Genomic DNA, 15,468 nt, shown 5'->3' on the forward strand with positions numbered 1-15,468 from the left:
GATTACTTCACAATTGAAAAAGCTGGTTGCAGGCTGCCAGCAAGCAAATGAGAAACTAGAAATGTGAATCTCTCCCTCAGTAATTCTTAGGTCATCAGACACCTTCAACTGGTTTCTTTATGATGGATTAAAATGCATGATTCTATCCTTAACCTGCATGTAGCAGTGGCCTTCCTCACTGAGAAGTCCTTAGTCAACAGGAATGGCTTGTTAATCCCCTTTCATTAAGCTGTGGTATAAAGTCTAATTCTTTGAACTTTATCAGAAATGTCCATTAAGTCATTGTCATGAATCTAAGTAGTCTGGAAGAGTGACTGACAGAAGATAAGACTTCAGTCTATTGTGGTTGCCTATGAGTTTTAAGGGAAAGCAATGTCTAAACATAAGTGTCATTGCCTTGTTGACCTTGGTTCAAATACTTGTGGTCTCCAGTAAAGGACAGTGACTGGCTACAGATTAAAGTAGTCCTTGGAGAAAACAGAGCACTAGGCCTAGAATACAAACCCAGGCAGCAGTGTGTGTACTCCAGTGAGTTGTGAAATGTTAATGAAAATCTGGGATTTAGAGCCGTGGTTCAGAAGTGTTATATTCAATATTTTCAGGATCTGATGTTTCTGGTCCTCATCTTTTACCAGTGAGAGCGCTCAATGAAGTCTTCATTGGGGAATCTCTTTCATCCAGGTATGTTTAATTGTTGCTGCAGCAAAGCAGAATTGACTTTTTGTATTGACAGTTGACAATTTATTTTTATGATGTTGTGATGGACAGTCAGTGATGGGATCCTTTTGCTGTGAAATTTCAGTCCTATTTCATGAATATAGAACACTGGTTGCCTTGCTGCTGATTACAAAGTGTATTTTCAGAAATTTAAGTGCAGTGGTGTTTTCACAGCTTCCTGTCTGGCCATTCTTTCATCTTTCATTATTCCTAGCTGTTTTCTTTCCTCTTCATTGTTTTACTCCTTTCTTGGTATTTTTTGTGTAAACAGTTGCCTTCATTACTGTCTTTACAGTGTATTGAAAGCTTAAATATCCATCGTTAAACATCCTCCTCCCTTTACCTCTTCTTAATTGTCTTTTCATAAGCTTGTGGTCCAAACAAAAATAGCTTCCCTGCCTCTCTGTCATGAGAGATGAAGAAGGTATCAGCCTTCCTTTGGCAGAAGCTTTGTTATTGTGGGAAAATAACTTCTCTAAGCCACTGTTGTTGGCTAAAATGTCCTTGTTTTAAGAAAATAGTTTGAATCAAATACTGCATTATCCAGGATAGCTTTGACTGTCCCTTCTATCCTGAAAAACAAGGCATTTCTGCCAGCCAAACAATTAGAAGGATGTGGGGAATGTGATGGGAGCTGTGGACAAGGAGTTCAAACATGATCCTTGATCAGGATTTGGCCAGACTTTTACTTATATATGATATCCATTTTCCCTTTATTCTGTGTATTTTTTTGAATTTTAGAGTGTAACGTGTTCTTGTGTTTGTACAGTGCCTGGGACACTGTGATTGCTGCTGGAAACAGTATAAATATTCCATAAGTGCTCTGGACTGCAGCTTCAGATGGGCAGAAGGAATTAGTCTCAAAGAGATATAAATTTTGCTCTCCTAAATCAAACCTAATTTTGTGAAGATTCTAAAAAGCTTCTTTAACGTAACAGTGATAGAGGAACACAAAGCTGCTTTACAACACTTTATAATTGTCCTCTACTTGAGTGTCACAAATACATTGTCCTCTTTGGTTCCCAAATATTTGAGAAGCATTGAGTAGCACCATGCTTGTAGGAACAAATCTCTAGTAATAAATTCTGTGTTAATAGCACCTAACACTTTGAAAACTTTAATCTGTATGACATCATTATTTATCTTCTGTGAGGCTCAAATACACAAATCTGCTGTGTATTATGATAGAATTATGCTAACTGCTTCTTCCAAGGTCTTGTTCTGCATGTCTGTTGAGAAAACAAGGCAGTTGAGGAAAACATGAAAATCTATCATACCTAGCTTGCAAAAATTATCTTAAACAGAATCAAGCTGTGAACTCGTGTTCTTAGTTTGATTACAGATCTTTCATCTTCCCTACTTCTCAGGAGTGACTATACAAAATGCTCTTAGTTACTAAGAGTCTAAACTGACACCAAATATTCAAGAGGCTCACTCTTAGCTGGTCTAGACTGAAACTTTCATCAGCTAAAACAGCTCAGTAAGCTCCTTTTACTAAGGTAAAAATCGGTCATGTTGAACACAGTGGATGTAATGCTTTTCTAAGAGGGTACCTACTAACCTGAAGACTATATCATACTGTTTGAATGATATAGGCGTTATGAAAGTTGAGTTCATAGATATACACCCGGATGTTCTGAAGCTTGTAGAGAGAGACTGTCTGGTCTCTCTGGGCCCAATGTAGAAATCTCCTCGTATATAACCAATACCGTGCAGAATGATGATCGCGCACCACAATTTACTATATTTGAGTTTTAGGAAGGATTTGACCTGGAGGGAAATGTAAGCCTGCTGACAGTTTTAAAACTAAAACTGTTTGTGAAGAGTCATGGATTCTTTTGGTTGGAAAAGACCTCCCAGATCATTGACTCCAACTGTTAACCCAACACTGCCAAGTTCACTACTAAACCATGTCCCTAAATGCCACATCTACATGTCTTTTAAATACCTCCAAGGATAGTGACAGCCACTTCCTTGGGCAACCTGCTCCAGTGCTTGACAACCCTTTTGGTGAAGTATATTTCCTGATATCCAATCTAAAGGTCCCCTGGTCCAACTTTAGGCGCTTTTCTCTTGTCCTGTTGCTTCTTACTTGGGAGAAGAGACCAACACCCACCTCACTATAGCCTCTTTTCAGGTATCCAGAGAGAGTGATAAGGTTTCCTGTCAGCCTCCTTTTCTCCAGGCTAAAGAACACCAGTTCCCTCATCCGGTCCTCGTAAAACTTGTGCTCCAGACCCTTCACCAGCTCCACTGCCCTTGTCCAGATACACTCCAGCCCCAATGTCCTTCTTGCATTGAGGGGCCCAAAACTGAACATAGGATTTGAGGCCAGCACCAAGTACGGGGGAGTAATAATTTTCCTAGTCCTGCTGGCTATACTGCTTGTGATAGAAACCAGGATGCCGTTGGCCTTCTTGGCCACATGGGCATCCTGCTAGCTCATATTCAGCCAGCTGTTGACCAGCAGTCCCAGACCTTTTTCTGCAGGACAGCTTTCGAGCTGCTCTTTCCGAAACCTGTACTGTTGCATGAGGTCATTGTGACCCAAGTGCAGGACCTGACCATGAGCCTTGGTGAACCTCACAGAGTTGGCTTTGGCCCATTGATCCAGATTGCCCAGATCCCTCTTCAAAGCCTTCCTGCCCTCAAGCAGATCAACACTCCTGCCCTCCTCATGCAGATAATGAGTAAAGATATTAAACAGAAATTGCCCCAGCTGAGCCCTGCAGACCAGCACTTGTGACCTGCTGCCAGCTGGCTTTAATTCCATTCACCATGACTCTTTGGGCCTGGCTGTCCAGCCAGGTTTTATACCAAATGAATGTTATGCACATCCAAGCCGTAAGCAGCCAGTTTTTCAAGGAGAATACTATGGGAAACTGTGTCAAAGGCTTTACTAATGTCTACGTAGACAACATCTACAGCTTTGCCCTTGTCCGCTGTTACAGTCTAGCCCTACCTGGCCAAGTTCAGCAGCTAAAACTGTGTAGCTGAGCCTCCAAAATCCTTCCCCTTTCCCATCCCCCCAGGAAAAGGAAAGAGGGAAATTAGAGGAAAAAGATAGGTTGGAAACTAGAACTACAGCTTTCATGAAATGATAGTGATAACAATCAAAATAATTAGAAAGTAATAAAATATAAAGAAATCTATGAGATCACACCCCCCCCTTAATAGCTCTGCGTCACCACAAATAGTGCAGAGCAGACATGAGGGAGTGGGTCCACGGCTAGGAGGGACCTGGACTTGGGCACTGGATTTAGGAGCACACAGATCTGGGATTGGGAGCAACTGCACAGACTAGGTCCTCGCTAGATGTCAGCTGTCACAGAAGAGAGCAAGACCCTTGTGATCTCTCAATTTATACCAAGTATGACGTGTATGGGATAGAAAACTCTGTTGATCAGTTTCGGGTAGCCTGCCTTATTTGCCCCCTCACAGGTGTAACTCCTTTTCTGCCAGCTTGAAGATGGCCTTGGTTAAGTATAAGCATTGGCCTCTTTCCATACCAATGTCCTGTGTTATCACTTTAGAGAACACTGTCTCAAAAAACAGGCAGTTAGGTTTCAGAGAATTAAGTTACTTACAGCAGGTTACTCATAAAACTGACTTGAATTTACCTCAAACTACAACACCCACTGAACTAGTCACCTTGTCCTAGAAGGAGATCAGGTTACGCAGGCAGGACCTGTCTCTCCTAAACCCATGCTGACTAGGCCTGAGCACCTGGTTGTCCTGAACATGCTCATGTAATGACACTCAAAATTATCTGCTCCATAACCTTATCCAGTACCAAGGTTGGGCTGAGAGGCCTGTAGTTCCCCAGATTCTCCTTTGCCCCTTCTTGTAGATGAACATCGCATTTGCTAACCTCCAGTTAACTGAGACTTCTGTGAGTAGCCAGGACTGTTGATAAATGATGGAAAGTGGTTTGGTGAGCACTTCCAATTCCTTCATTATCCTTGAGTGGGTCCTGTCTGGCACCATAGAATTGTATGTATCTAGGTGGAAGAGTGGATTGCTAACCATTTCCTCTTGGATTACGGGGACTCCATTCTGCTCCCCGTCCCTGTCTTCCAGCTCAGGGGGCTGGATGCCCAGAGAACAACTGGTCTTACTATTAAAGACTGAGGCAAGGAAGACATTAAGTACTTCACCCTTTTCCTCATCTTTTGATGAATCACAGTGGATTTTTTTTATTACCCAAATGATGAAGAATTCAGCTTGAAGCTGTGGTATTACTGATGTTGGAGTTCCTTACCTCATTGTGTTCCCCAGTGTAATTTTATGAGACCTAGTCACAACATAAAACCAGGTTTTTGGTAGTTCAACAGTTATGCAAGGAAGGTAATATATTTGTAGCTTCATTTCTAAGTCCAGCAAACCCTGCTTGTATACAAAGTCATTCCCAGATGAAGCACAAGAGTACTTTTTGCAGAATTTAATGCAAAAAGTAATTGCTGAAAAGCTGCCTAAAGGCTCATGCTACAAATTGCTTTTGTCTAATATAAGAACTGCTATGAAACAGTGAATCAAAAGTGGCTGCGAAATCAGAAACACTGCAAAGCCTGTGAAATTGTCACCCAAATTTGAAACTAGCCTCTCTAAATATTTATGTGCCTGATAAGGCTGTATGTTCTGTCTTATTCAGGGAGAACTTTAAGTCCTGCAAACCCAGTTTTAAATTCTCGCTTCATAGGGCCTCCTATTATGAGATATCAGTTGATGATGGTCCTTGGGAAAAACAGAAGAGTTCAGGGCTTAACGTGTGTACTGGAACAGGATCGAAAGCATGGTAAGTACATGTTGCTGCCTTGATATAAAATACTGCTTCAGATAAGTTTTGTTCATACTGAGACTGTTGGGCTGTGGGTAAGTCATGTAAGTAAGTGCACTTTAGTCATGTCCAAATCTTCTCACTGTCAGTGTAGGTCAAAGCTGTCTCAGGAGTATGAGAATGGGAAAGCACCCGTCACTCGTGTGTATGGAGAAAAAAGTCTAAAGGGCGAGGAACTGAGGCGCTGAAGAGAAGTTTTATCTTGGGTGTGATTGTGATTAAAGAGATTGCATGCCTCGTGTGGAGATGAATATTTGGGGATAGAAAAGGAAAGAGGTTCTGTTCTGACTACAGAGAGTTTTGAGGGGATCTCTGAACTACTCTATCAGCTAGAATTAAAATGCTTAGATCACGTAGCTCAGAAAACTCAAAAATCTCAGCTCTAAGGAGAACAGAAAAACATGTACTTGGAAACAGTGTTAAGTGTTCTCTGGCACATCTACTGTCCATTCTCCTTCCAAGCCTCTTGTCTCTTTCAAACTTAATTGAAAGGGTACAGTCTCTTTGCCAGAATATCCCCCTTAAACAAAGACAGGCATATCTAAGCAGAGCTGTGGTAGTTGAATCAAAGGGGTAAATGATCTTAACTCTAGTTTAAACAAGCTGCAGTACTGCATGTAACTCAAATCAATTTAGTTTTGAGATGCGAGAGATGTGTACAGTAAGAGCTTCCTTTGTTTGGAAATCTGGCTGTGCTTATAGGTATAAAACAGGCCCTGGATTTATGTGGCAGGCTGAGATGAACTAAAACTGAAGATTTTAATGAAATTCAGAAATGAATATTCATGCTGTAACCATGGTCACTGGGTTTTACTCCTCATTGTAATTCAGAATTTTGTATGCAGTCAGCATAACTTGGTCCTGGAGGCTGCCAAGGATAAAACTGGCAGACTGCTAGGGGAGCTTTCCTAGTGTTCAGTACTTTGGGAATATACGGTCCTAGTTCAAAGCTGTTCTTAGACATTTCTTTTGCTTATATGCTCTGTACTGAAGCACAGAAGCAGGAACCAAACTCCAGGATTGCCTGTCTATTTCAGTTTAATCAGTCAGTACTGCTGAATGTCTAAACCAAGGCCGAGCTTTGGTGGAGTGGTCTTCCTTAGCCTGTGATCTAGGAGTTCTCCTGGGATTTCAGGAGAAACTCCTGGGAGTTCTCCTAGGCCTGAGAGGCATTTAAATGTCCAAGTGCTGCCTTAGGCTGCCAAAACTTGCATAAAAGAATATCTGGTTGAGAGAGAGAACAGTTTCAAACTGGGCATCTCAGTTTCTTACCAGTGTCTGCTCAGACTTGCAGGTAGGTAATAACTGTAAGAGAAGGAGCCTTAGACAACCACCGTCAGCAGCTCTATGGTCTGTTAGATGTGCAGTGCCTGTTGCAGTCAGAGGTGTTTTGCTGCAATTAGAGAAGTGCTGGACTGAGGATTTTAAGCTGTTTAGTGACCTGGGAAACTGAGATGTTCACAGTACTGCTGCACGGAGGCTGTGGTTAGTGCTTAATCCTTTTTGAGCCTGGGCACAGGAGGGAGATTTTAGTTGGAGTTTCAGCTTGGTTCAGACTCAGGTTTTATACTGGTCCATTGTCCATCCATATGTGGCAAGTGCTAAAGTGTCTGATCAACTGTTCAAGACCACACCTTAGGATGTGGACAAAGAGACACAGTATTTGTAAAGAAGTATTGAGTCCTGTAAATGAGAACTAATATCAAGAATTGATTAGCAAGAGGGGATGAGGAAACACACAATCTGTAGAGTTGTTATGCTTCATTTTAATTGCACACTTAAATCAGAAGTTATTGGGATTTTAAGGCGGGAGGATTATTGATAAAGGGACTAGATTGTGTTTATCATGCTCTTCTTTCCCGAAGACTTCACTTAATTGTTTATTAAGGTTTACAAAGCCACAGGTAAATGTCAAACAAAGAGTTTAAGGCATTTTTTTTAAATAAGCTTTTGTCAGCACTCACTTAGTAGCATTCTTTACTTTTTTTTCTTCTGTCGTTGAACATAGTTCTTCATCCAAATGCAAGATTTTTTGTTTTGGCTTGGTTTTATTTTGGTTTTTTTTTCCATGTTGTATTGCTTAGCAAACACGACTTCTACTTCTCTGTCTAGGTCCTATAATATTAACAAGATAGCACATCAAGCTGTTGAAGAGATCCTTAAAATTGGTGAGTGAACAGCGTGGCATTACTGGCCAAGTTTACATAAAGATACACCTGTCTAATTGGGGCTCTTTCTCTTGGCTCAACAGCTAAAAAGCATGGAAGTTTGAATATGCCATTGAATGCAGAGCTTGTACACAAAGGTTAGTGAAAAAGGAAAGATTTCTTTAACTACCTTAACTTTAACCATTTCATTTTTTTTGGTACTCTTTAATACTCAGTACTATTTTCAGTATTTTAGCACTCCTGCAATATTGGTCTTTTTTACAAAGGTTATTTAGGCACAGTTGGTGAAAAATGTTTGTCTTGATGGGAAGGCACTTATTTAGACTTCTGTGTGTATAGATCCCAGGAGAACTTCAGTTCTCCCAAGATTTGAGACAATATTTACTAACCTGAAGACAGCTGTTGAGTGTTTGTCATGCAATATCACTGAAAGGGATGTTCTGTAGCATACATTTTTTTGCAGGTGAAGGCTGCTAAACATCTGCAAAAATTCGATATTCTCTTGCGGTAGGCAGGCTGCTCTTTTCCTGGAGAAATGTATGTTTCTGGGAATAGCTAATTTTCTCTGGAAAAACTAATGGCTGATTTATCTTTTTACAGTAACAAATGATTACAATGAGTCCCTGCTCTACAGTCCAGAAGAACCAAAGATGTTTTTCAGTGTTCGAGAACCTATTGTAAACAGAGTTTTCTCAAGTAGCCGGCAGCGTGGCTTCTCTTCAAAGTGAGTGTGGGCTGTAACATTCACTAAAGAGTTATTTCATTCTATGTATTTGTGAAAGTGTGAGTAATCCAGGAGTTGTCCTTAAAGTTTTTCAACATCCAGTTTGTGTTTGAGAGGCCTTGTTATTGATAACAACAGGAAGAAAATGTTCCCAAGTTGTTCTATGCCTTTTCAATGTTTGATCCATGCACAATCTTACAAAACAAAACCAAAACAAACAAAAGAATCTCACTGTGCCCAGTTTTGGGTGTGTACCATTTCCCTCAGTATATGACATGGGCATTCACAAACTGGAGTGAACTCAGGAAAGGCCCACTGAGATGATTAGGGGGCTGAAACAAGTGGTATATATAAAGGAGAGACTCAAAGGGTGCTTTTGTTTCATCTTTCTGGAGGAGACGACTCAGCAGAGTAGATCCAGTTGCTGTCTTCAGCTGCCAATGGATGGTTACAGAGGAGATCAAGTTAAATTCGTTTCAGAGCAGAATATGAGGCAACAGCTGTGATACACGCGTTAAGGATAGGGTGTTATATTCTCATAAAGAAAATGAAAAATTTTTCATGGTAGGAATAGGCAGGCAGTAGAGCAGGTTGGCTGGAGACCGTGCTGTTGCTCTCCTTGGAGATTCTCAAAACTACACTGGACAGGGCCCTGAACAACCTGTTCTCATCTCTGGCTACTGGGCCTAAATATTATGATATTAGATGTCCAGTCTGCATGTGTTGTGTTTAAATGTTTACAGCTTCTTAATCATTTGGGAGTTCTCAAGGGTGAATACATCTTAGGAGATGGTAAGAGGACAGGTTAAAATATGAGCAAATAACTGCAATTTTGTCCATGGGTTCTACAGGACTAAGTTTTGTCTTATTGGAAGCCCTCAACATGGGATATACCATTAAAACTATTCTGGAGCTACAAATGTGTCTGCATACCTGTGAGGAATAAGTGCAGTTTTTCCTTTTTCAAGTAGGATTTGCTGCCTGTCACAGTTGATCTTTACTTCTTGATACTAGACATCTCCCATTGCTATTCTTTTATCTTTTTTGACGTAGTGGCCGCCCAGAGTGAAATGGAGGAATGGGACATGCTTCCATGTTCTTCTGCAGTGTCCAGGCTTGGCTGTGTTTTAGTGATGCACTGGTTATTTAAGCTTTGAGACTGTGGCTGTGCTTCCAAGCTTTTCATATTTGTGAAAGATGTGTCTTCCTGAAAAATTAAGTCACTGGATAATTGTTGATTAAATTTTGGAGGTCAGTACATTTGTCTAGACTGAGGCTTTAGTGAGAAAAAAATCAAGCACACCCATATGAGATTACAGTCTTGCAGCTGCTCTGGTATGACTGGTAGTTCCCATCTACCAATATGAAAAAGATTTGGAGAACACTTTATTTAATAGCATTCTTGCTTTCTGTGTGTGTGAAAGCATTAATTCTGATGGTTTAGTTATTTTTTTCTTTTAAAGGTAAGTGAAGAGGAATATGGTTAGACTTTATTCTGTTTTGTCTAGCTGGAAAAGAGCTGCCTTAAATTTTATAAGCTTAAATTTACATTTATTAGCTCAAAGATACAGTAGTCAAACTCTGACATTAGTATGCTGTAATACCTATTTATGATGTTGCCCGGCAAGCATTCTGACCTTCAACTTTGTGTTTGAAATTGCTTTCCCTTCTGTCAGAGAATCATTCATGTAACAAAGTAGACTATATTAATATCCAAAATCTGTGAATCTTAAGCATTATCGTTGAGACTGTATGTTCCACTTAACACGAAGACCATCGATTAGAATCATAAATTAATTCAAAACTTTTCCATGGACGATTAAGTAAATCATTAGTAAATAGCATCATCATCAGCTTTCTTTAAAATACACCTAAAATTCAGCTTTCAGTATCAAGTGCTATGCTATGCTATGTTATCACAGAACCACTAGTTTGGAAAAGACTTCCAGGATCATTGAGTCCAACCACTCCTATCAACCACTAAACCATGTCCCTGAGCATCTCATCCACCCGTCTTTTAAATACCTCCAGGGAAGGTGACTCAATCACCTCCCTGGGCAGCCTCTGCCAGTGCCCAGTGACCCCTTCTGTGAATTTTTTTTTTCTAATGTCCAGCCTGAATCTCCCCTGGCGGAGCTTCAGGCCATTCCCTCTTGTCCTGTCCCCTGACACTTGGGAGAAGAGACCAGCACCCTCCTCTCCACAACCTCCTTTCAGGTAGTTGTAGAGAGCAATAAGGTCTCTCCTCAGTCTCCTCAAGACTAAACAACCCCAGTTCCCTCAGCCACTCCTCATAAGACTTGTTCTCCAGCCCCTTCACCAGCTTTGTTGCTCTTCTCTGGACACGCTCCAGAGCCTCAACGTCCTTCTTGTGGTGAGGGGAACAGAACTGAGCACAGGATTTGAGGTGTGGTCTCACCAGTGCCGAGTCCAGGGGCAGAATCATCTCCCTGGACCTGCTGGTCATGCCATTTCTGATACAAGCCAAGATGCCATTGGCCTTCTTGGCCACCTGGGCACACTGCTGGCTCCTGTTCAGTTGGCTGTCAACTAACACCCCCAGGTCCGTCTCCGTGCAGCTTTCTAGCCACTCTTCCCCTAGTTGTGTTATGTTGTGTTGCGTTGTGTTGCGTTACGTTATGTTACGGGCTGTTCCCAGACCCTTGGAGCAATAGTCTCCATTTGAACAAGTCCTTCAGTTCTCTCTGGACTCTTTGCCACATGTATAAAAAGTTCAGGGGATTCTAGTGCTTAGTACCATACTAAATTCTTTCCTAAGGATGCTCCTGTACGATTATGCTCCCACATTTACTGACCCATGAAAAGGAATGTAAAAGAACCAGTCTAATTCTTCAGATAAGTGCTTGTGTGAAATACTGGATCTTTTTAAGCTATTTTGTGAAACTTATTGAGTTTTTTTTTTCCAGAGTGTGTGTCCGTTCTCGTTGTTGGGATGCATGTATGGTTGTAGATGGAGGAACGTCTTTTGAGTTCAATGATGGGGCGATAGCTTCAATAATTATTGATACAGAGGATGCACTGTGCACTGTTCTGCTGGAAGAATGAAGGACCTGAGCTGTCTGCTGCTGAAATTGTTCTGGATCCAGAGAGGGAACTCCTGGAGACAGACAACACATCACAATGCTACATTATGTTGGAAGTTGGCCTTTTTGGATGCAAGAGCGTTTGGAGGAAGCTTGAGATGGTTTTCATTCCTTTGGGTTGGGAAACCTTAGCCTGATGTTTAAGCTCTTTTTGCATCTGGTGTAGAAGAAATATATCTGAAGTCTTCTTACCTCTAACTTTGGTGAAAACTGGCATTTTAACCTGTAAAGCAAACATGAAAAAACATCTTTTTAAACACAGGTAGATGGGTTCAAGTATTAGGTCAGTAGCATTAAGTATTCAGATGTACAGTTTTTTAGTAACAGTCTGGGACTGATGAAATTAAACACCTTCATACATACACTTTTGTAGAAAAGTTGACTGTCAGTCTAGCGATTTGATGCAAGGATGTATAGATTTTGGTAAATTCTGATGTTGACGTAATAGAAATGGAAATACGAACCTTTTGTATGCTTTTCAAAAATTTTACAACTTCGTAGTTTCATATGACTTGTGACAATTTTTTTTGCTCTTCCAGTATTTTTTCTACTTTGTAGATTTACATCAAAAGTAAAACTCTGGTTTAATTATGTCTTGAACAAGGTAGCTCTTACCTTTTCTCCTTGGCTAGAGGGACTTGAAACCCAAGGGTTTTCTTGAGCTCCTTAACAGGACTATACAAGCTATAGAAACATGTTGAAGGAAGATATATCCTTCACTTAATGGGGATTAACTGACTAGCAGGTGTTAGTCACAGTGGTGTATATAGGTGGCTATCATTAATAAAGATATTTGGCCTTACTAAGCTGGATGGTTTGGAATTGTAGGTTCTGAGTTTCTTTATAATTGAATAAGAATGAGGTGTGCTGGGTGCTTGTAATTGGAGAACAAGTCAATACCTATGTCTCGCAGTTTTCCAAGCTTGTTTTTAACTTCCCGAGGAAGGATATGTTTCCAATCCTATGCTGAATTCTACTGATATTTAATTGGCTACAAATTAATTTTAATTTTACGTGTCTCTGATCGTGTATTAGGTAAGCAAGTTAATAAAAGGAAAAAAAATGCTCTGATCATAGAAGAGGAAGTCACTTTTTAGGCATTGTTTTTGAGAAACTGTGAACTGTGACTGCCTTTGAGAATCTCTGCAGTTGCATAGATGAGAGGGCAGAATTTCACAAAATGAAGACTACTTCATCAGGAATTCTTCTGCTGCATGACTCGAAACAAATATGTTTTGTCCCATCTACTACAGATCTATTTCCAAAAGTGAGTTTATGTCAAACTGCTTTTGAATGAAGAGACTTCTGTAAGAGATGTTCTCAGGTCTAATGGAAATGTTCTCCAGTGTGGCCTATCAGTCTGTTTATTGCCCATCACAAAATGTAAACTGATCTTTATAGGTGAAGGACGATGATAAGGGACTTCTTCCTTTTTCTACTTAATGTTTGTATTTTCTCTATGCCACAACTTAAAGGAAATTGGTTTGGCCAGACCATTCAACTCTAGGAAATTGTGATAACGATGGAGCTTTTTTAATAAGCTATTACTGTTTGTGTACATTTCACCTTTCAAGTTTGCTGCAGATCAAGTTATTTATACTTCTGCTTGAGTTGTCAGGATTACAGACCAGAAGGAGAAAATTAAAGTAGCCAAATATTCTTTCAAAACTTAAGATGTTCAAAAACTATTACAATAAAGCTCTTAATTTTTAAAATAATCTGCAAAGCTGTTTGAAATTAAAGATGCAAAAGGCTAATCATTCTGAAGAAGGTTGGCTGCACAGAGACTAGGGTGCTTGGCTTATTCCTAATCCATCTGTAACCACTTAAGGATGGTTTATGTGCCTCTGTCTAGTACACTAGGCAATATGCTGTTAACCCCACAACCCACCAATGCCATTAACGACAATTCTTCACTTCCCAGAACTTCACCGCTGTGTTAGATCAGAAGCTTAGGTATTGAAAGTGTTCTTTAATACCTGAGTAGACAAATTTATGGCAGAAATCCTGTCCCCTACTTATTTAGACACATTTATGTGCTGCAGTGTTTTAATGGAGACTAATTAGTCTGATCAGGGTGCATACCTCTTAAAAGATGTGTCATTGCTTATTATGAATGCTGAGACTAAACGGCAATGTTAAGGCCCTACAGAACCAAAGTATTTTGTGGTTTAACAGGCTTACAAAGAGATTTCTCAGTCAAATTCCTAACTTAGCAAAGCAGAAACCCGACCTACTCATGAGTGGCCTCTACTGGTTTTGTCTATATTTAATTGCACTTCTGTTGAAGCATTTACTGGTGAATGCTTGATTTAAGTAACTAGGGTGATTCAGAGATCTATAATAGATAATCAGTAAGCAGCTACCTTTTTTTTTTTTTATTGAAGAATTGTAGAATCCTTTTTAAGGATCCTTTATTGCAAAGGATTGCAGTACAGACAACTTACTTGGTAGACAGTATTCCTTGACAGGACTGAGTATTGGTTTAACACAGACTTATTGTCTAGACTGGCAGCAAACTGCACCTTTTCTACCTGCTGATTCAAATCCACAGTCCTTTCATTTAGGGCCAGTCCACACTGTGTTCTGCTAAACTAGACCTGTCGTTCTTTGCCTTTTTTTTTTTTTTTTTTAAGTGGCATTTATACATCATGTAATAAAAATTAAAAACTTAAAAAATACATGAAGTTGTCCAGTGCCTTACTTCAACTTTCAAAACTGTTTCATTTGCTCAGATGCTTCTCACTTACTGTGCAGCTTGTTTTAAATAATGGATTCTAAACCTTCACGCTATAGGTAAAATGCAGACACTTGCCTCTGCAGAAGTTTTTGGTATGAGTTGCTCAGAGCTACCAAATAACTTTCAGCTAGGAAAAGGCCAGTGTTCACAGAATCACAGAATCACCAGGTTGGAAAGGACCCACTGGATCATTGAGTCCAACCATTCCTAACACTCCCTAAACCATGTCCCTCAGCACTTCATCCACCCGTCCCTTAAACATCTCCAGGGAAGGCGACTCGACCACCTCCCTGGGCAGCCTCTGCCAGTGCCCAATGACTCTTTCTGTGAAGAATTTTTTCCTGATATCCAACCTGAACCTCCCCTGGCGGAGCTTCAGGCCATTCCCTCTTGTCCTGTCCCCTGTCACTTGGGAGAAGAGCCCAGCTCCCTCCTCTCCACAACCTCCTTTTAGGTAGTTGTAGAGAGTAATAAGGTCTCCCCTCATCCTCCTCTTCTCCAGGCTAAACAACCCCAGCTCTCCCAGCCGCTCCTCATAAGACTTGTTCTCCAGACCCCTCACCAGCTTCGTTGCTCTTCTCTGGACACGCTCCAGAGCCTCAACATCCTTCTTGTGGTGAGGGGTCCAGAACTGAACACAGTATTCAAGGTGCGGTCTCACCAGTGCTGAGTACAGAGGGAGAATAACCTCCCTGGACCTGCTGGAGACCCCATTTCTGACACAAGCCAAGATGCCATTGGCCTTCTTGGCCACCTGGGCACACTGTTGGCTCATGTTCAGTCGGCTGTCAACCAGCACCCCCAGGTAACACCCCAGGTGTTGCATCTTACCCAGACAACTTCCATTATGTGACAGTTGCATCTGCCATAATCACCATTTCTGCAACAGAAATGTCTGTCCTCTTCTAATGCTGAGCCTATTACTTGAGAAAACAAGGTCAGGACTATTCCTTTTAGTTAAAGCTGTACTACTATCACAATGCTCACAATTCTGTAAAGGGTTTTAAAGCACAGTCTGTTAAATGCTCAGTGTATCGGTTATAACATCCTGTCCTCTAAACCACTATTGTTTAGACTTTTTTTTTAAAACTCATGACAGAGTTGGTGGCAAGTCAGGGAAAGTGTTCTCCCTCCATCAGTCATTTTGAACAATATAGCAATCCTTAGATCCTTACTAA

General features: G+C 40.7%; 1 protein-coding gene across 3 annotated transcripts in view; it reads left to right on the forward strand.

The window, feature by feature from the left end:
• The window catches only part of NADK2 (NAD kinase 2, mitochondrial), a 35,664-nt gene extending 21,487 nt beyond the window's left edge, over nucleotides 1-14,177 (forward strand). For 2 of the 3 annotated variants that reach the window (XM_054054835.1, XM_054054838.1), the window contains 6 exons: nucleotides 603-681; nucleotides 5,369-5,512; nucleotides 7,667-7,722; nucleotides 7,806-7,859; nucleotides 8,323-8,446; nucleotides 11,374-14,177. In XM_054054835.1, the coding sequence (XP_053910810.1) occupies nucleotides 603-681; nucleotides 5,369-5,512; nucleotides 7,667-7,722; nucleotides 7,806-7,859; nucleotides 8,323-8,446; nucleotides 11,374-11,512 (596 nt within the window). In that variant the 3' untranslated portion in view covers nucleotides 11,513-14,177. The remainder of the gene's footprint in view (nucleotides 1-602; nucleotides 682-5,368; nucleotides 5,513-7,666; nucleotides 7,723-7,805; nucleotides 7,860-8,322; nucleotides 8,447-11,373) is intronic. The other variant, XM_054054836.1, reaches the window with a different exon arrangement.
• Nucleotides 14,178-15,468: the final 1,291 nt, after the last annotated feature.

Source organism: Cuculus canorus, chromosome Z, assembly GCF_017976375.1.
Source record: "Cuculus canorus isolate bCucCan1 chromosome Z, bCucCan1.pri, whole genome shotgun sequence".
Classification (NCBI taxonomy): domain Eukaryota; kingdom Metazoa; phylum Chordata; class Aves; order Cuculiformes; family Cuculidae; genus Cuculus; species Cuculus canorus.